This window comes from Falco naumanni, chromosome 7, assembly GCF_017639655.2.
Source record: "Falco naumanni isolate bFalNau1 chromosome 7, bFalNau1.pat, whole genome shotgun sequence".
Lineage (NCBI taxonomy): Eukaryota > Metazoa > Chordata > Aves > Falconiformes > Falconidae > Falco > Falco naumanni.
Genome location: NC_054060.1, coordinates 20523855 through 20545853, shown reverse-complemented (window position 1 = coordinate 20545853; position 21999 = coordinate 20523855). Strand labels below are relative to the sequence as shown.

The 21999-nt window shown below is 39.5% G+C and overlaps 2 protein-coding genes across 2 annotated transcripts; one reads left to right on the top strand and one right to left on the bottom strand.

Moving 5' to 3' along the window:
* Positions 1–595: 595 nt before the first annotated feature.
* Positions 596–8639, bottom strand: MPHOSPH10 (M-phase phosphoprotein 10). The gene is made up of 11 exons (XM_040601090.1): positions 8511–8639; positions 7088–7736; positions 6087–6235; positions 5483–5657; positions 5057–5198; positions 4578–4645; positions 3720–3857; positions 3383–3493; positions 3031–3138; positions 2260–2490; positions 596–799 (listed from the first exon to the last, which is right to left on the bottom strand). Exons 1-11 carry the CDS (start codon positions 8585–8587, stop codon positions 650–652), a joined length of 1998 nt encoding a protein of 665 aa, XP_040457024.1. The 5' UTR covers positions 8588–8639; the 3' UTR covers positions 596–649.
* Positions 8640–9486: 847 nt separating this feature from the next.
* On the top strand, positions 9487–18294 carry MCEE (methylmalonyl-CoA epimerase). Its single transcript, XM_040601328.1, has 3 exons — positions 9487–9535; positions 14503–14843; positions 18098–18294. The coding sequence occupies exons 1-3, from the start codon at positions 9505–9507 to the stop codon at positions 18248–18250; spliced, it is 525 nt and encodes a 174-aa protein (XP_040457262.1). The 5' UTR covers positions 9487–9504; the 3' UTR covers positions 18251–18294.
* Positions 18295–21999: the final 3705 nt, after the last annotated feature.

Sequence of the window (21999 nt, the reverse complement as noted above, 5' to 3'; positions counted from 1 at the left end):
CCGCCCCCAGGCCAGAGCAGCGCAGGAAGGCGCCGCGCAGACCTGGGGAGCCGAGCGCCGAGCCCGCGAACCGCGCTCCAATAGTTCATCCTTATTTCCAACATCTTGCCCTCTTTACATTTAAAACTCCCTTCAACAACAACAACAAAGGGTGAAAAACAGTTGTGACCTTTCTTTAGAAAGGGGCAGCACCTTGAGAAGTATCCCTTATAAGTTAAAGGCTACCATTTGCCTAGCCTGGGTTACTGCTGGCTTACAAAGCACCTGTGTCCTCCGTGGTAATCATGATAATCACGATTGCAAAGATGCTTTCCAATTTACACCACCAGGACACACCTTACCTCCTTCAGCTAACGCAGTTGCTCCTGCAGTACGAAAGCTAGCGACTGTAACTTCAAGAGCGTACAGTCAAAGCACAAGTATCATACACGGCTATGTATCTGCCCAGGGCAAGAAGCCTTCTTTTGGGAATAAAAAAGGCAAAGAGCAAGGTAGAAAATAAAGAAGTAAAACCTAAAGGAAAGCATCTTTACATCACCTTACAAGTTCACAGAACATTTTTTAAAAAACAACAACACCTTATTCAAATTCAGCATTCATGTAGAAACATTTTAATATATACAAGATGCCATATGTATAAAAATGTCAACTACAGTTTCAGTTTATGAACAGAGAGGGCTTTCTGCTGCTTCTGTTTCTTCTTTAATTTGTTCGCATCTTTGATTTGCATTTTTACTTGATCTTGTAGTTGAGAAAAGAAGGCCTGGGATGATTTCAAGACCTTGTCTTTACCTTCATCCTGTCAATGGACAAAATATTTGTTATAACCAAGAAGCACATAAATAGCACCATCATACTATTTACTGGTTACTCACATATATGGCATTTGACTTTAAAAAAATTATAAATTATTTTCAAAGGATATTTTTCACTGCATTCTTACCCCACTCCTGCTATCTGAAGAAATAAAGAAAGTGCACATTCACTTTCTAATTAGCATGGTAGGTAAGAACAGGCATCAAGAATAGATCTTTGCACATCATGAGCTACAGCTACATATCATTTGGTGTTCTGCTCTCATTTTGGAAAGATAAGCCCAAAGGTTTCAAGGGTTATTTTTCTTATTAATATCTAATACTTCAAAATTTCAGAGATTTTAAACATTTAATTTATAAGGCATCATAGGTGGTACACATTTACCATTTTACAGCATGCAAAACAAAATCAATCTGATGAGATTATACAGAAGGCTCCACAATAAGAAGCAGAAAGTTAAATGGGAATATTCTATTTTGAAATGGCTTCAGTTACTCAAAGCCTAGAAAGAACTAAACAGAAACCTCATCCTCAATTATACATGCAGTTAGTCCCACTTAATCAAGTGGAACAATTCAAATGTTGGTGGGGCACTTGGTAGTGTTGGGTTAACAGCTAGACGTTATGATCTTAAAAGTTTTTTTCAAAATTAAGTGATTCTATGAAATGCAGGAAATAAGAGCATAAGTCTTAGTATTTGCAGGAACACCACCTTGTGAACTTTGATATAAATAAAACAGTAGTACCTAAAGCAAACAATCATTTCTGCTTTGTGAATATATTTTGATTTAAAGCAGTTGTATCATACAGGTTTTTTTCACATTTTTGCATAACTTAACCTTAAACTGCTTACAAATTCAAATATATTTCATACTCTAAGTAAGCTTCTAAAGGTTCCAACAGCCATCTATGTATGACTTATTCAAAACTAAAGAAATAACCTCTACCTAAATACACATTTAAACAAGGGGGGTGACTGCAAAGTGCAGCCAGAGATGTAATTTTTCAGGCCTCTACACCGGCACTATGCTGTCAGGATAGTCAGCAAAATCAGGACTAAAAAAGCATCCAACACCACTACGTTGGTGTTGAGGGGAGAGCAAAGAGGGAGGGGGGAAGTATGCATCTGCCCTTTCCATGTCTTCTCCCTACCTCTTTCTTTTCAGCAGCTACATTTACCCGTTATATTTGCCCAGACATAAAGAAGCTAACAAGGTCTGGGTCGTAAGCAGATATGGTAACTGCATACAAAAATTTTTGAGGGGACGGAGAAAGATTAGAGGATGTAGTCATGCCAAGAGGGATGGGAGGGAAACAAACACTGCAATTCTTGTGATGACATTCCCTTTCATCTCTGTAGTTCAGTAGTATCTATCCTCAGGACTTTAATGTACTTTAGCTGGGAAGCTCCAAGTGATACAGGACTACCTAAGAGAGCCTTACCTTGAGCAAAGTTGCTTTCCCTTCTTTTGTAAGCTTTTTTAATTTTGCTGCAGCAGCTTTTTTGCTAAGTTTTGTGCCTTGTTCTGGTTTCATCTTTTCAAGAAGCTTTTGACGTTTCTCCTTTTCTCTTCGCTTCATACGTTTACGAAGTTTTTTCTTTCTTTGTTCTCGCTTTTTGTCTGTGGGAGTCTTTTCTGCATCTGTTTTTACATCACCAGCTTTGTTCTTTTCCTAAAAAGGACATGATTTCTACATCCATAAGTGTACAAAAGACAACTTCACAGTACTCAACTCTCAGCGTTTCCATTATTTCAAGTGTTTAGCCAGCTGAGGGCAATGCTGCATTGAGGCAAAGGCCAAAAACTGGCAAAAGTTGCAAACTGGGATGTGTACAATTGATGGAAGGCATACTAATTGCACTTCCTTATTGTCATTTAGCTTTCCCCTTCCAAATGCCCACATACGTGTTGGGGAAATAATTACCATCACATAACAGTCAAGAACAAAACCAAAGCATAATACTATGGCCTAGCGTAGCCAAGTAAAATTAACTCTTTCCCCCTCCTTCCAGTTATTAAAAAAACCCCAAACCATACCCTTCCACTGCCCTCCAAAAACCCCAACAACCACCACCACTAAAATGCTAGGCAAGAAGGTCCACAAGGTGAGGAACCCAGGGTGGGAGGAGGCAAAGTTCTCCCCCTGATCTGGCAGACAGTACACCCTTCCATCACCAATACAGATCCTCACGTGACTTGTATTTATATTTACCTTGATCTCCTCTGGTGCCAAGAGAGCAGCATCACTAACAGCAACAGGAGCTACTTCTTCCATACTTATAGCTGGAAGGTTCGAAACAATTTTAACTTCTGGCACAGGCTAGAAATAAGGAAACATATTCAGGACTGAGCATACCAACTCACAGCACCTTACAGCTAACTGAAGATACTAAGCATTTGGTTTTGTTTAGATGCAGTTACAGTGCATTTAATATGAAATAAGAACAAACTTAGTAACATTCCATGTTTATTTCACTTCCCATATCCCAAATATATTTTGAAGTATTCAGTTCCAAAAAGGGTGGTGGGTAAAAAAGTCAACTTTATGAAACTTAGGTACTTACTGGTTTGGGTGTGAAGTGGAAGTTACAAAGTGCATCCAGCTTCAGGAAGAGTGAATCCATCATTTCCTGAATCTCTTTGTGTTCAGGATTTTCTTCCTCTTCAGTCTTTTGCTGCATTAGTAACAGTGTTACTCTGACACCACTCAAAAAGCTATTTTACTTTAGCAAGACTGGTAACAACACAATATAAAATTCAGAGCTGTTTCACTGGTGAGCACTCAGAGAAAGACTGAAGTACTTCCACAAAGCTGAAAGCAGAGTTAGCACTGTACAAATGAACATGCAAGATTATGTGCTGCGAACTCCAAACGAGAAAGAAAGGCACTGCTTACGTTACCTGGTGAAGTTTCATGTATTCTTGCTCATAGATCTCAGCAAGACTCAGTTTACTCTTTTCATGATCCAAAGTGATACGTTTCTTGTACTCAAAAGCCTCCTCTTTTGGTTTTTCTTTTGGTTCTACATCATCCCATGCCTGAGAAAGTCATAAATTTAATGATCAAATGCAACTACAGTCAAACATCAGGTGCTACAGCTTATTTAGAACACTTTTCATGTTACTTTTCATATCTGACACATTTAACTAGTTCATGCATGTGGCTTCCCAGGAACTCACAAAGTTTCACACTTTCATTTGAAAAAATAAAAATAAACTAGTAAGACAGCTCCAGCTTGTGTGCTTATATTTAATGGATCTGGGCAAAAACTGTGTAACAAACATGCAATTATCCTAAGTACTTCAACACTCCCCCCCCATACATACCCACTTTTTTAATTCAACTAACAATTAGCCTCAACAAGCTGTGGGATGGATACATATCTCCCATCAGTGGCTTTCAAGAAAAATGAAGTAAACAATTGCACTTTGATTAGTCTTCAAAACACTCAGAGCACTACAGTAATGGTATTAAGACAAAATTTACAGACTGGCATTATATTCCAAGTAAACTCCTTGATCTGCAAACTTTTTTTTTTAAGTGCACCAAAAACTAGCATGTAACAGGCATGTTAAAAACAAAGCTCCTTAGAAATCTAAAGATACATTCGTCAAGGCAAAAGAATAAAACAATCATCTGCAGAAATTAAAGTAACTTTACACACCTAACATTTTAAGTTTCAAACTTATCCTTGGAATGTGCCCTGTGAATCAAGTCTATGAACAGAATAGAAAGAAACAAGTAAGAATAACATTAACCTCATCCAGTATTCTCTGTTTAATAATATCTTCAAGCTGAAAAGTCATTTCTTCTGTGATCACAGGTGCTGAGAGGAGAAAGAGAAGAATTTTAAAATTGTTTCTCCAGGTCCAGGAAGAAGTATTTTGTTTATTCTTCACAGAACAACAGAAAAAGTAAAGCTTTCACAAAAATGTAGTAACTGAAGGTGAAGCAAGTAAATAATGATTTTGTCTATCTTGAACAGACTAATCGTATTATGTAAGGCTTGCGTATGACTAAATCTGCCACCTAATTAATGAACTTTCAGTTAAATTAAAAGTGAACAAAAAAATTTAGTTTCTTGTAATTTCCACCATGAAAATGCACAACCTCAAAAACACACCAAGAAGTTAAGCCTAGTGTTCTTGAATCACAACTGCTTTCAGCAAGGTCAAAGGGAAGAAAACACAACATGGTATGCAACATGCTTTCAGGAAAGCCTTCTCTCACTACTTACGCATTCGGACTGCATGGTCAAAAAGTACTGTTTCCTCCAAAAGGCTGTTTTCAGGTCTCTTTTTTCCAGTCACTTCTCCTTTAAGCTGCCAAGGTTTCTCCTCTAACAATTCTTCTTCTAAACTTTTTATTTTTTTGCTCATCTGAAAAACACAATTTCCTAAGAAGTTTAAAACATAGAGTTCACAAGTGAACCTAAGGCAAGAAATTAGTAGTTATTTCCGGTACTTTAACTCCTCCTCACATAAAGATGAAGGAATATATGATTGCATATATGTCTAATGCAGATAAGCCACTTTTTCCTCTTAAATTGTAAATAGCCTCTTTGTAATTTTCAACCTCTGAACAAATTACATCATCAATAATAACAACAATAAATATTGGCCACTGTTTCCAAGTGCTAACAAATAAAAAAAAACACCATTACCTTTTCCTGTCTCTTCTCAAAAGATGACTTTATTTCACTGGGATCGATGCCCTTCTCTAATTGCATATCAGTAACAGCTTCAATTTCACTGTCATCTGGCAAACTAAAAGTAACTTTTTTAGAGGCATCTTTACTTCTCATATTCTTCACCATCATTTCGTTCATATCCTCAACCCTGTAACATAAAAATTTGATATAAAATAAAGGTTGAAAAGCCTCTATGATTTTTTTTTACATGAAGATATTTCCGTCATTAGACATTTACCTGTTACAACTTAACTAGCAGTTGACAAATACAGTAGGCTTTCATTGAAACCTAAAGGCAGGGGACATTAGGGAAACTTCTATATATTAGAAATAGATTTCAAAAGCTGAAGTTACAGCTATTAAATTATTTGTTCAAATAAATATCAAGAGACAATACTAAAAAAATAAGTAAATAAACTACATTTTAAATAAGGTGACAATACAAACCATGAACATACAAGAGATAATGGAGAACGGCAAACTACGACCAAAGAAAGCCTGAAATACACACTTTTCTACTTCACTTCCATGTAAAATTACAAGGATGTTTTTAAATGCACATTATGCACATACTTACTTGGACATGCTTTCTTCATTTTGCTCTTCAATAGCACTGTCTGCTTTCTCTTCCTGATCATCTTCAGCATCACTAGCTACTAAATCATCATCGTCATGGACCAGATCAAAGAAATCTTTGTATGTCAAGTCTCTAGAACTTTTAATTGCCTAAGAAGGGGAGAGGGGAAAAAAATCCCACAAAACCAAAATAAACCAACACTGTTAAGATTGACAGAAATCTAAGGGTATCCCGCCTTTTAAAGTCTTTAGCACCTGGGGAATAGCTGTACTTATGTAACAGTAATTCAGTTTAGTGAAGCATTGATCTGTGGTAGGGCATCTTAATAAAACTAATCACTTTTACAAGTATTTAAAATATTCTACCACTTGAATTCATGTCCAATTTCAACATATACAGAAATCAAAGAGCAGTAAATTTTGCCAATCACTTGCTGGAGTACGTACATCCTCCCTTATACCCCACGCATGGTTCTCACTTGCTAGTGAGACTCTCTGACAATATTAAATAAAAATATTTATTTCTGAAACAATTACTCAGCAACTTAAGTTAAATCGGAGATACAAAGCCATGTCCCTGGGCAGGGGAGGGGGGGAAGATGCCAGAAGTCCTTTGCTCTGCATCAGTCCCCTTAAGTGATCTCTAGTTGCCAGATGTCAATGCTAAGACATCTTTTGCATTTGTTGGGTCACCTAATCTGCAAGGTTACTTATTTCTTGTGATATACTAACTCTTCCTTTATTCACGCAAAACCCCAAAACCCATCTAAAGGAAAACTGGAATAGCATGATGATATGTTCTTCTACACTAGGGCACTTCGCTACCAGATATTCATACCGATTACTAAAGTAAAACTTCAGAAGTAATCATTAGTCATCTCATCAAATTTAACTCGGTAGTTTCTACTCTAGAGTTCAAAAATTCATAGTCAACCTAATAGATACCAGCTACCGATTTAAAGGAAAAGAGAGATCAGAAAATTAATTTACTGATATTCTTACTTTGCCTTTAGCTTCTTCAGACTCTTCTTCCTCATCATCTGAGATGATGTCTTCAAAATAATTAATATCATCTTCCTCCTCTTCATTTTCCTTCTCTGCATGTTCTAAAAAAGCTTCCATCTCAGCCAGTTTGAAAAACTTGTCATCCACTATAGATTTTCTTCCCATTTTTTTCAGTGTGGTTTCCTTGGTTGTTTTCGTTTGTTGCTCCAGTGCTTCAATATCAAAGTCAATATCAGAATCCTCATCACTGTATTTCTCCATTATACCTTCTCTCAGTTTACTTTGCTTTTCTTTAGCTTTGGCTTTATCTTTTACATAAATATTCTTCTGTTCAGTTTCCACTTCCATTGTGTTGTCTTCCAACTCCTTGTCGCTGCTGGACTCCGCACCAGACCCATCCTCTTCCTGGTCTGAGAGAAGGCAAAGATCCTCATCCTTGGCATCCCTTTCAATGGATTTCTTGAAGAAATCCAGAACTGCATTGTTCTGGAGCTCCAATTGTTGCCAAATCTGTTCTTCATCAAAATCTTCTATCACCAGCTCTTTTAGAGGACCCCCACGAACTATATTACTTCCCAGAGCTTTATTCATATCATAGAGAGTCTTTGTTAATGCTCTGAAATCAGCAGCCAGCCCATCTTGCACACTAAGAGTAGAAAAAAGAAATTAAGAGCTTTAAAAAGCACAACAATTAACATTAATTTTTTATTTTCTATTTTGCAGAATTTACCATCTTTCATTCATTATCTTAAACCTCCCATTAAGTTCACCGCATGGTCACACTTAAGTTCTTTTTGTACTTGCTTAGGTATTGTGGTGCTGCGGAATAGCATTTAGGAATATAGGAATTGTAATAGGAATATAATTCCAACGATTACTGGTCTTGCTTAACTTTCTACACATCTTTTTGAGTACTGCTACTACGCGTTCCTGGAAATTCTATCTATAAATAAAATTATACAATAAATGCGTAAATAATATATGATTATTAGGCCTTCCAGCTTCATTACAGGTTTGTATACAAAGCAGCAGCTAGGCAGCACGTGACACCCTTCCATAGCGGCACCTTCCCACCCCCTGATCAGGTTTAAGCACTCGGGGGATTGGGGGAAGAGCACTGCACCGACCACCTCCAGCATCCAAGATACAGGCCGTGGGTGCTGCCTGCCTTCCCCCCCCCCCATTTTACATTCGGGCAGCCCCCCTAGATGTTTCTCTAGGGCTACCAACCCTTCACCACAGCTGGCTGAAGCAGACACTTCCCCCCACCCCCTCCGGCCTTTCCTAACCCCCGAGCGCCGGCGAAAGGCGGCTGCCGCGGCCGGGCCCCGCCGTGAGCGGCACGCTTCAGCCGAAGGGGCGGCCGGCGGCACCGGGCCTTTCCCCCCGAGGCACCGGCGCTCGGGGCTCCCCGCAGTACCTGAGGAAGCGCTCGGGGCGCGCCGCGGCGGCACCCGCCACCCTAAGGCACGCCTCCAGCCCGCGGACGGCCGCCATCTTCCCACCCGCCGCGGCGCGTGCAGCAGCCCGGCCCCGCCCCCTGGCCACGCGGAGCGGTCCGGGCGCCTTCCGCGGCCGGCGCTGAGGTTCCGCGTACCGCCGTTCCGCCCCGCGCTGCTGTACGCCCACCGCCGCCTCCCCGCCCCGCTCTTCTCACAGCGCCGCCTCGTTCCTTCGTGCCGCGGCCGCTTCTCCAGGCGGGCCTGCGGGCGCTGGCACCCAGCATCGCGCAGCCACCTCCCGATGCGGTGGCTGCTGCTGCCTCCCCCTCAGGAGCGTGGTGTTGATCCAGACTGGGATGTTCATCGGCACTGAAAAACCTGCTCTAAAGATAGTAAAGCGACAGTCATCTTCCCTCACAGTTGTGTCTCTCTGACCCAGATACAAGGGCTATTTTGGAACCACAAGTTTCCAGCGGATTCTGTGAGCAAAATGCCCGACGCTACCTGGCGTCTGCGAGCTCACCACTAGCCAGGCACATGGCCTGCCCAGGCAGTTAGCCAGCACTGCCGCTGCCCAACCGTTTTGTTACTTCAAATCACATAGTTTCCTTAAAGTTTATTTTATAAAGCCAAGTTAAGCACCACACCCAGGGACCCTGGTGCAGGAGCTGCTGCGGCAGCCGGGGCAGGCGATCCGTTCCTGCCCCGCCATGCGAAGTGCCTCAGCGGTGCTGCACTGCCCCTCCTGCCTGCACAGTTTGAGGGTTTTCACTGTGTTTTCTCTTATCACTGGCAGGGCAGCCCCCGCCGCGCCGCTCCGGTAACACAGCCCCGGGCTGTCCCCCGCCCAGGGCCGGCCGAGGGGCTGCGGGGCACCGGGCACAGGCCGCCGCCATGTTGCCGGCGGGGGGCGGTGGGTCCCCCACTCGCAGGCCCCGCCCCGCCTGCGGGCGCGAGCGGCGGGGCGGCGAGATGGCGGCGTCCCTCGGGCGCGCGGCGGCCGGTAACGGGGCGGCCCGGCGGGGCGGGGCGGCCGCGGGGCGCTGAGGGGCCCGCTCCGGCCTGGGGCTGCAGCCCCTCGGCGGCGGGCGGTGGGCGCGCTGGGCCGGGCGGGACCGCGCCGGGCGGCGGGGCCGAGGCGCTCCGGGAGCGCCTCAGCGGCCCCAGCACGACAGAATAGCCGCCATAAACGACCCCGCGTGTTCCCGCCGGGCGGCAGGTGCGGCGCCGGCCGACATTGTCTGGCTTGGCGTGAGCTTGGGCAGCAGCCCCAGCCTGGAATCCTAGGGCGCCAGGAGCGGCGCGGCTCCCGAAGGTGCAGTTTGGAGGGCAAACGCAAAACCACCTCCGGCTCGTCACCCCCGCTACGGCGGGGCCGTTCGCTCTCCGTAGTAGTATGTGGTAGTATGTAGGGGCAGGTTCAGCTCCCGTACGTAAACCACACGGTTGTACTCAGTAGCCACAGCCCGCAGGAGGGGAGTGAAGGAAAGACACCGCTGCCAGTGATGGATCAGCGGGATGCTGGCACCTGGCACCGGCGGTGCCGCTGTGTGATGGCACTGTGATGGGAGAAACCCGTTCTGCAGCCAAGGGAGAGCCTCAGTTCCTAGGAACTAAGCAGCCCGTTGGATTCCCAAAAGCCGCCTCCAGCACAGAGCAGAGCAGCTCTGCGGATGGCCTAAGCCTCATCGGCTGGCGGAGCTTCCCAGATGCTAACGCCTCCTTGGAATTGCTGGGATTTAAGAATGGCCAGACTATGCCCCTTCTCCGTTTGGTCCAGAGCTAATACATGGCCCCTGTATGCCAGACTCCCAATGGTGACAGCATCCTCTCCATCCTTGGGAGTTTTTCTCAACCTGAAATGGTTGACAATTGAGCAGTGCCCAGCGACAGGGTTATTCTCACTGCAACCCACAGTTGTGTCACCTCCCCACAGATGAACTCAGTCGGATTTGGCTTGTGTTAATTACTTAGCCATTACTGGGGCAATGATCACTGCCCCGCATAAGGAGCAACAAGCCTATGAATAAATATTTGAAGGATGAGGATCTCATTTTATGCAGCACTTCAGATTTGTTACTTCATGTTCATAATCTTACAGAACATAAGCCTCAGCTGGTACAACTAACTGCACATGTGTAAATTGATGCGCATAATACTACTAGATCAGTCAAACATTAATAGTATAAACCCCAAACAAATAATTTTAAAAATGTTCTTCAAATGAAGCTGAAGAAGGTAACTTACATTCTGCAATATCACTGAGGCTAGGAAGCCTGCAATCGTATCTGGGAGCAAGGTCAGCCGAATCTTCTCTAAAGGACAAAATAGCTAGAAAAAATTTAGATTTGGTTGTCAGTGTTTGAAAAATTAGGTCTTAAAAAAAAACAAATGGTAGGGGCAAATGCTGTGTATACCAGGAGAAGCAAGTGCATGTGTGAATTTGGTCAGCATATGGAAGTTTTTCAAGCACAACAGATGCTTGGATAGATGCTTTAGTCATGGTTTCCATTGGCTTCAAAAGAAGCAGAGAAAATAATTTTTTTTTAGCATAGGAGAAAGTTAAGTATTACTTGAACAATTCTCTTAAGTCAGTGGAGAAATGCTTTTCTGATTGAAGAATTTAGCCACAACAGTTAATAGGACTGGTTCTGTGATATATGCATAAATAAAAGTATTTCTTTCCTGAAACATGGAAGTGATGGGGTTTCAGTCTGAAGTTTGCAGAAAAGCTTTCTTTTTCACTGTCAGGTCACTTGTGATTATTGGGTTAGAAGACTAGAATTTTAAGTAACTAATCTATATAGTTACTAATCTATATAATGCAAGAAAACCACAAATGCTTTCAGTCAATTCATACTGGTAATTCTGGGTTTAAAAATAAAGCTCTGTGTGCATATGACTAGAGCTAAGATGAATTCACAAGACTTCATACGATAAAATACATTAAAAAAACCCCCAAACCTGCAAAAGAGTCCTCTGCCCCTACATACAGGAAAAATATGTGGAGTGTTACCACCCAGTCCATTAAGTAAGAGGAGGAAATATAGAGATGCATAAATAATATTGTCATATGAGCAGGCATTTAAGCATCTCTGACTTTACAAGAATTCTAGGAATATACTTCACTTCTTCAATCTATTATCTTTCCAGGAAACACCAGAAAAATAAAACATTTATTGGGCAGAACCCAACAGGAGTAGCATTTTCTATTACTTTTGTTATTGCTTCAGTAATATCTGAGTAACAGTCTGCATCTCTGTGTTCTGTCAATTTACTTGAAAATTGACAAAATACAAATTAAATTGTAATAGCCGTGTAGTCATATGCTCTGTGTCAAGTACAGCAAGAATTATGGATGTGAGATGTAAAAAAGAATGGGGAAAATCCTAGCTTTTCCCATCAGTAAAAGACTGCTTGAAAAATCTGCATTTATAGTATTTGTACTGAACCGTTGTCTGTTAATATTTAGAAGAAGGAATTAAACAATAAAAGGTTCTAGGAAGCACAACAAATTATACAGTACATAGTCCTTATCTTTCAAATTATTTTTGTCTTTTGGAGAATACTGACTTGCTCTAAGTGGATGAGTATCACTTGCTTCAGCAAGACTAATCAAGTCTTACAAAGTTGTTGTAGGAAACAGAGCTACTTAGGTAGAATCTTAGCTGGACAGAAAAGACTGTGTGGCGGGTATTTAGCTTTTAGAAATTTTTTAATACATTATTAACTGGTGATCTGGTCAAACTCTAGTTAATGCCTCTATTTATGCCAACTAGATACTGCATGTTTCTCATTTTGTAGATTACAGCATTGCTTGCTTAGGCAATTGCTTTGTTCACCTCTGATACAGTTGCAGTTAGATGGCAAGTCTGTATACAAAATAGTTTCAGCTTAGACATTTGAGAAACAAGAATGTTTCTTCTGTGTAGAAGTTGCTAGGGGATTTTTTTTTAATATGTAAAAAGCTGAAAAGTACTTGGGAGATGCTGAGTTGCTCTACTATTCCAGTATGATAGCCTAAAGGTAACAAAGTGAAAAATAATTGTCCAGACCTTCTGGCTGTGATGAAGTAGATGACAGGATGTACTGTGTGAAAGGCTGGCAAGAAATACTCCAGGGCAGTTACTTGCACAACTGGACAAGCTTCTGGAAATACTTAATGTAGGATGCTGATTTAGTATTATCAAAAGATTCTGAATAGACTTAATTTTGTGGTACTAAGTCTTTGGAAGTATGTACATTGTACATTGGAATTTTAAGTCTCAAATACACACAAACACTTCAACTTCTATCACAGCACAATGCTCATAAAAGCTTAAATTTAAGGACTGCATCAGTTGTCTTTGCAAAGAAAAATTAACTTATAGCTGTATAGTCTTGATTTCCTGTGAAATGGTATTTCTCAGTTTCATACAGTGAAGGTAGCTGATCAATTACAACTACTACTAATCTTAAAGAGTATGAAGAATCTGAAAAAACGCAAGCCAGGCTTTCCTCAGTGTATTGCAGAGCATCCAGAATCTCAGTGCAACCCTGGCACAATCTCTTAGCAAAATGGCACATTTGTGAATTTAAAGCTAAGAATGCCTCAAAGACTTCCGAAATGCTGAGATGCCTCTAGCTTGGCTTTGAGGCATTGGGATCTCTGACACGGCCTAAAGCAAACTGGCATGAAATTAAGATGCGGCTTTTATGATTATATCCTTTCATCTAATTCTAGTTCTGGTGCTAGAAGCAACTGATATGATCACAATTTCTCCCCCACAGCCAATTTCTACAGATTCTAGTAGTCTGACAGATTAATTTTTAATGTACAACATTCGTAGGTATTCTCATTTTATATATTTTTTTGTTACTTAAAAAAAAAATAACAGGCAACCTAAACCTATTTGTTAGCAACACAGCAATCTGGAACAGATAGTGCCAAGTTCAGTACTGCCATGTCAGAGCAGTCAGTGAAGAGTTCTGGAGATCATCTCTGCGTTTTTTCATGACACTCCATGAAATATGGACAACTCCATGAAACATCAAGTTTCTCCATGACTTCATCTTTTGCCTCCATGTTAGCCTTTACCTTTGTGTCATATGGTCATTCAGTATTTTTTTATAATTACCTTTACATATATGATGAGCCAAGTCATACCCTTTTTCTTTTACAAGTCATGCTGAAGTCAGTGGCACTTGTTACATTAAAAAAGCTATTATGATGTTGACTTTTTAAAGATAATCTTTGAATTATTATTGGTCAGTTGGACATACTGTTCACAGTACTTAGAATTGAAATACTTCTAAGCATCTTGAAACAGATCAGAGAAACAAAGTATTAGACCTGTATGGCATACAAAAAGCAGGAGAGGCAAATGACTTAACCATTGGAGAAAGTAAGAAATCAAACTTGGGAGATTTTACAATTCCTTAAGCCTCAGCTTAAGCCTCAACATGACATTTCTTTCCTTGCTGGAGTTAGTTTGTTAGTTCTGACAACTGAGAGCTCAAGTCTTTTATCTTTTGGATCTTGCAGTATCAGTTCTGTCCCAGGCTTTGTTTTTTTCTTGCTAGTTTTTTATAATTTCTAGATATATAGCTATATCTATATAGCTATATAATTTCTTTCTCTATTTTGTAGAAGCTCTGAAAAATTTGGAAGTCACTTTTAAGAACATTATACAGTTGAACATTAAATTTGGCCATGTATTATTCTTTTTAACAGGCGTATGTAAGCATTTACACCAAGTCCATATGTGTTGTTTTTTTTTTAATCTTCTGAATAATTACATAGTCTCTGAAAAAATTCTTCCTTGAGCCGTTAGTACTACAGAATAATTCTTTCCTTGGTCTCAGTCTACTTTCAGCTTTGCACACTGGTGTGCTTATGACACAGGAGTTATATAGGCCTCATTAAAAGGAGAAAGATATTGGTACTTTCTCAAAAGCATTGTATCGGTGCTGTTCGTTTTTTTTTTTCAGGGCTTCTTATCAGATGGCAGACTTCAGCTCCCAGAGTACGAACTCTATCATCATCTAATTCCTTTTCTCAGAACATTCCAAGTGGTTTGTGGAAACTGGGCCGACTTAATCATGTAGCAATTGCAGTACCTGATTTGGAGAAAGCTCAGTCCTTGTATAAAGACGTGTTAGGAGCACAGGTCAGCGAGACTGTTGCTCTTCCCGAACACGGTGTCTACACTGTTTTTGTGGAGCTGGGAAATACCAAGCTGGAACTTCTACATCCTTTAGGAGACAGAAGCCCCATTGCAAGCTTTCTGCAAAAAAACAAGACTGGAGGAATGCATCATATTTGCATTGAGGTATTTTAACACAGTGTATCATATTATAAGATAGAGATATTAAAGTATGCATAATTTTTTCATAGGTTTGACCTCTGTCAAGAACAAATATATGAGGCTGTCATATTTCTGAAGTCTTAAACGTGCCTTTTTTCTATTTTGGAAATCACAGTTCAATTTCATGAGCAATCTGATAATTTTTTCCTCTTCTGTGCTATAAAGCTTAAACCGGGGAGGGGAGGGTTAAGTATCTAGTGTGGAAAGTGGTCCAGCCCAAGGGCTTTCAAAGAGTGTTTGACAAGTGTCAACTTTCTGACATAGAAAGGTCATAACCTGGAAGAAGATGGAATTGTAAGGTTAAGCTAAGGCATCATTTAGATTTTCAGAAGTTTGTTCCTGTTTGATATTCAGCTGATAATTATATACAGAAGTCAAAAAAGATTGTCAAGTTGTACTTACTAAACAGCAGTAAAGTCTCCAGAGTTTCTTCTGTCCCTCAAAGAGAGATTGGTCTGGAAGCACATAAAATGTAAAGGTGCTGAGTAAAGTTGTTATTTTATTTAGTATACTCATGGTTTAGTGTAGGTGTTTGCTGTAAACTTTCATGCTGCTGCCCATGATACATGTTTTTAATATTTTATAGATCTGAGTCTTGCAAACTTTATTATTTCAGGCAAAGTGTTAATAATAAAAAGTAATGAGATTACTGATGTGAGTAAAATTTGTTTTCAGAATACAGCTATAAAGACCAGTGTTTGCAGTTGCATGCTTTTATTGAGAATTCAAAAATTTGCATACATACAGGCATTGCAATCCTTCTTACATTAAGTTTGTCTATTTGCAGATATTCAAGAATGAGAAAATTAATTCTGTTTAAATTGACCTTAAATTCTATTGCTAAGCAGTTCTGTTGCAGAAATGTGAGTCCTCAGCTGAGCTTAGCAAATGGGAGGTGTAGAAGAAAGAAGTGATTTGCAGTAAGACTGAAAAAAAACTCTAGCCCTCTGTAAGAAGTTGTAGGCAATTTCTCAGCAAAAAGAGCAAAAAGCTCCCAAGTGTTTCAAGTATATGTCAACCCTTTTAAGACTTTTCCAGAAATATTTGTTACCAGCTGAAATTGTTTTATGTAGATCTCCATTTTGTATGAGAGATCATCTTGCTGCGGATAAACCAAAGATGGCTGGCCAAGGGAAGCCATACCATTAATCATGAAAATTGAGAAGAACGGGACATGCTAATTATACCCTGTTAGACAATGTAGAAGTGTTGTGTTAAAAAAGAAAATTTGTAACTGTATACAGTAGGTCAAGCAAGCCAGGAGTCATAATCAGCAGTTGATTTCCATTAATTGGGTGAGATAGTGCTACTTGCAGCCACATTTTCCTAAATGAAGTCTTGTAACTCACTAATAGATTCTTTATGGGGGGGATTAGGAAAAATGTTGTCCTAAGTCCCTCATGTTTGTCTCCATGTAAAAACAAATGGAAGACTGTTGACTAATTTACATGGAGAAAAAAGCAATCCATTGTTGACCTGCTGTTTAAATGGGACTGAAGAGAGATTTGGTCACTACCATACTCAATCAAAAAGGTATTAACCTCCTTCCTCCAATTTTCCATTCTCCTCGGAATGGAAAATCTTACAGTTTCAAAGATATGTCATCTTCTGAAGTTGAGCAAAGATAGTTTTCAGAAAAACTATAAGAGAACTTAAGTGACATTTGATTGTTCATTTGAAATTAAAAAATATTTTGTAGAAATATCTTTCTATGAACAATTTTATTGCAAGAAGCTGACTTGTAAAAATTTTTTCCATACTGGAGGGGGAGCCTGATGAGTTTATCAAATTTCTTCCTTCTGTCTTATTATTCAAAGGAAAATTTTAGACATGTATTTTCATAGGTTATTTGTTCCAGACCACACAAGCATTTAAAGAAATTATTTCTGACCAGCTATAACTGAATGTAATACCCACAATGAAAAGCATGCTGGGCGCTTGGTAGAATAAGAGAAAGCGAGCCTGATCCTCTCTTAACACAGATGCACCCACAGGCTTTCCCCTGTTCACTCTCACTGCTTCCTTGGGGATGCAGTAATTCATCCCAGCTGAGCCCAGACACGGTTCTGGTCATCTCTGCAGGACAGGAGCAGCAGCTGCAGTGGCTTTGCTGCTTGGGGAAACATCCTGGAGGGGGTTATGGCATACATTACATGTGCTGCTTTATTTCAGATAAAACTTGACAGGAAGGTTTTTTGGGGTTTTTTTTAGCAGACTGGTAGTTTTATGTAGGAAGAACTGTAGTGAGTTCGGAATTTTCATGGACAAAACTGCTGCAAATGAGTAGCAATTAACTGATGCCTGTTCCTCTGATTTAAAGCTAGGTATCTCCTTCTTTTCTACAATAGCATCATGCAAGTTTATTCACCAAGTTATGCCCAGACACCTCAGTCTTGAAAAAGAACAATGCTATTATTTTAATTCTAGGTCTTTATTGATTATTGACTATTGGGCTTCCTAAACTTCATGCTAATTTTATTATTTCAAAGAACGAATGCATTTAAGGTTTGGGAAAATTCAAATTTGATGACATGACATCAGACTTTAGATAACATTACACAGCACAGACATGCTTTTCATAATTATTTCTGCAGGAAAAGAATATGTTAAAGGCTATTATTATAATTAAGTTCAACAGGAAAACCAGGTCATATTTTTGTATGTTTCTGATTATTCCAAGTTTTTTCCTGGGAAACTTTATGAAGCTTAACCTACTCAGAAAGAGGGAGGATATATAAATCTAAAAGGGACTCTTCTCTTTCTGGCCATTGCCCTCCCTTTCCAAGAGCATCTAATTAGTCAGTGTTCTGTCATCACTTAGACAGGGAGGCATTTTTCTTTAGTTATTGATAGTTTGAAAGCAATATAATCTTCTTAGTAATAGTAATGCATAGTTTAGATTATTTATGGAGTCCTTATGAAGTAACAACATAAAAAAATCAATGGGCTTTGTGCATGAGTGATTTTTGCTTAATAATTTCTTGAATACAGCACAATCTATTTAAACAATATTTGATAAAGTCTTCAAATAGCAAATGCAAACATTGTAGGGTTTTTAAGACTAGATGTTTTAAAACTTTTATAACTGAATTTATTTTCAGAGTTATAATTTAGGAATAATATTTTAGTAAGGAATTATATTATTGCTTCTAAATGTAGAATGTGCATACTACAGTGTAATATGTTAATTTGTGTGAACTGTATTTTTCTTTTATAAGGTTGATGACATAAAAGCAGCTATGACAGAACTGAAGAAAAAAAAGATACGAATATTGAGTGAAGAGCCAAAAATAGGTGCACATGGCAAACCTGTGATTTTTCTTCACCCTAAAGATTGCCATGGAGTCCTTGTGGAACTTGAGCAAGCTTGAGCTGTAATATTCATAAATAAAACAATAGATTAGTTGTGAAGTTACTGAGCTGGTGCTGGGAATATTGATGTGGTATTCAGTCTTTACAAGTTCACTGTAGCTCCCATGGATTAAATACAGCGTTTGAGAACTGAAATAGTGCTACACATTTAGGGTTGTTTTCTTCTTCTTCTTCTTGTTGATCTGATTTTCAGAATTAATATGTTGACATTTCTTGAATTCTCTGTCATTCTGAAGACAAATACATAAGCCAAGCTACATATGTAACATAGTAATTTATGTTCTGTTGTCTCATGTTTGCAGCATGATTTTTACCTCTGTAACCACAGAAACTGTACAGCTTCTAGGTCAACCCACATTATATTGTTCTACATTTCAGAGCAGAGACCCACTTCTCAGTATAGCTTTAGATATTCCCTTTAGAAATAAAGGGAAAACGAACATTGTATTTTCTGTTTTCACCATTCACCATCTGTGCTTCACACTGATTGATTGGTTCATGTAATAAAAAAATCCATATGTTGTTGTATGAGTGTCTGCAATCAGTAAGTAAGTTTTCCTTGGCGTAACAATTACTGCCAAGGAAGTTACCATGCATAAATCAGCATTTAGTTGTTTTATGAACTCTGTGGCTAGGCAGGCAATGCAACAAAAGTACCTGGAAAATTATTTGCCTGAAATATATTTCAGACTGTAATATACTTGTCACATTTTATTTTTTTCAGGCATTGACTATTGGTTTTTCAGGCTTTACCCATAGGAAGATACCTGGGAGAGACCTGAACAAATGGCAATTAATCTTTCCACATACTTTATAAATACAGTTTTCCTATGCAAAAGCACTTACAAAATCAGTGGAAAACACAAGCCGCATATGTCTTGGTTATGTATGCTGTCCTTAACATTAGAGAGCATGCCAGGATGCTTTATGTTTCTGATAGACTGCAGTCACAATTTGTTGACTTATTCATGGACAGACTTTACTGGTGTATGTTATGCAAGCAGTGTTTGTCCTAGTACTTTCTTTTATAGGTTTGTTTTGACATGTCAGCTGTAGAAATTGAAGACTTGCCGTTTCTCTCTAGTTTTCTTACTCCTTAAAAGTAATATTTTTTCCTAGCTAAACCACAAGAACTTTTTATTTTCCTACATCTCTGTATATACAGTGAATAGTTCCAGCTTGATATGAAGGAAGTTCATTTTAGTCAAGAATTTTTACTTAATGGAAATGGAATTATTTCTGTTCTGTGTCATGTTTGCTACAACAAAATACAAGTATAATGTTGACCTGAGATTTAACTAGGGCTTTAAAGACACTGATGCTTCCTCATGAATTTCACTTCTGAAAAAAACTCTGCAAAGCCATGCATTTTTTAAAACTAGATAGTTTTGTATTCAAAATAAATACTCCTTCTATCATATTTTAAGAAAAATACAGTCTTCTGCAGGGTTCCTGCATTTTATCAAATCAGTATTTAGAGGCTAGTTTGTGATCTAAATTCTAGGTTGTTTGAATTTAGAAGTCCTAAGACTTATGATGGCAAAGCAGGATGATTTGATATTTCTGAAATACAATTCTGCTGTTCTAGGAGACATTCTGTTAGCAAAGCTGCTTTTGTCTTTCCATTCTTTCAAAGATGGGGAGGCATCTTTTCTGCAAAACTAACATAGGAATGCCAAGACTGGAAGCCTTGCTGGTTACATGTCAAGATAATTGAACAGAAGTCTTTGAACCTAATACCCTTCATTTGGTGCAACAGAAAACAGGGCAGTCCTCCCTAGGTTTATACTCCATTTCTTTGTCCTGTCTGAAGGAGATGGAATTTTGTGTATGGCATGTATCAATACACTCAGAATAAGAGATTGATACAGTACTAGGGAATGGAGATTTTGAGTGAACGATACTGCACTTGCCTCATTGTGATCCCCACCTTAATAGCAGAAAGAGATTTGCAACATTTTTAGCTAGTAACCAGCAATTTTCCTGACTGCAGTGAGGTTGCCTAGCACTAAGTCAGCTGGTGTATTTTGTTCATCATAAGTGTCGTGCTCCTATCTCACTCACAGCTTATACATTTCATCAGAGTCCTCCTAAGTCGGACATCAAGATATTAACAAAAAAACACACCACACGCCACCCCACCCCCAAAAAAAAAAAAAAAAGAGAGTTTAGGTCTGCAAAATTAGTCAGTATCCAAACCTGAGGCAGGCTTATTACAAGCTCTTACCATTTGGTGTGATCAAAGCCCCTTACTAGTCTGGGTATGTGCTACCAGATAAAAGAATTTCCACCTCTAGAGTTATAGACTTGGAAGGACTAGCCAAGAGAGCTGAACAGCTGAAGAATCTGAAGACAGCTAACATGCCTTGAGATACGTTTTCTGTTCATAAGCCTAGCTCCCATAGACTTCAGTGGGAACAGGATCAGTCCCTACACTTGTAACAAACTTCTAGTCCTTAATCTTACACAAGGGAACCTTCACAAGTCATTCTTTGTTCTGACTTACTAAAGGTTGGGGGAGGTGGGTTAGATATATGGGCCTTACCCTTTGTCACTGCCATGATTATAAAAGGAGAATAACATCAAGAAAAACGGAAATTCAGGGATGGAAACTGGAGCAATAAAGAACTATGATTTGTTTCTGCCAGTGGAGGGACACTTAATGATATACCCCAGTTGCACCAGGTATGATGCACTGCTGGAAAGAGCAACAGTGATTCAAATAACTGGAGCCTGATTGTTAGTTCAGAAGGGAATTAGACTTGGTGTTGGGTATTTTTTTTCCCAAAGGGTTGAGTGAAACCTTCTTTCCTGATAATGTCAAGCTTTTCAGAAGATGAAGTGTTAATATTTTGCCAGTGAATTTTCTCACGTTTGTGAGGTCATTTGTCAAGTGCAAGTTCCCTGTTCTAATGTCTCCCAGTGCCTTCTTTCCCTTCTGAGTTCAAGCATGTTCCTATTTTATGCTGCCTAAGGCAGATGAGACCCATTTTTCTGGACTCCATCAACATTACTCAGGCAGCGAAAGGGCTCATCGTTAAATGATATGAAGTATCTTTTTTTACTTCCTCTATGCAACTCTCAAGTCTCTTCTAGGTGTTAGGAGGAGAACAGGCTGCAGAATTAATATAATGCCATATAATGAGGCAAACCTAGAAGCAAACAAAAAGCTGAGAAATAACTAACTAAATGCCTTTTAAAAGCTAAGCTTACAGTTTTGCAAATCTGCAAAACCTCTGGTCTTGTCACGCTTATAATGCAGTTAATTCAATGGAATTAAAAAAGTGCAAACACTGGCTATTTCATTCTGAATTCAATCACTTTCATTATTACTGTATTTGCCCAATTTATCACAGGTTTGGGGAGAATGTACTCTATCATGATGCCACAGCTACAGTGCCTTGATACAATTAACACAGCCTGAAAATTTAGAAAGCTGTGAATGAATTACAAGAGGAACTGAAGACGGCACTTGCTTCTGCAGTCTACTTCCTGGGCGGATAATACTTCTGTGTTTAATGCTGAGACCAGAGTTTACTTTCTTAATGCACATGCAGAAGCATTGCTGTTTGTATTTAAGGACGGTCCTGGGATTTGGACTTTATTGCTAAGATAGGTGAATGGAAGTTGATGCAATGAAGGAAGTCTCACAGAAAGACCAGGAGACATGGAAGTGTTTACAATATCTAGTTGAGGTACTTACAAGTAGGTGCTCTGAATGAGTTCCTTGGTGCCTCATTTGATTCTT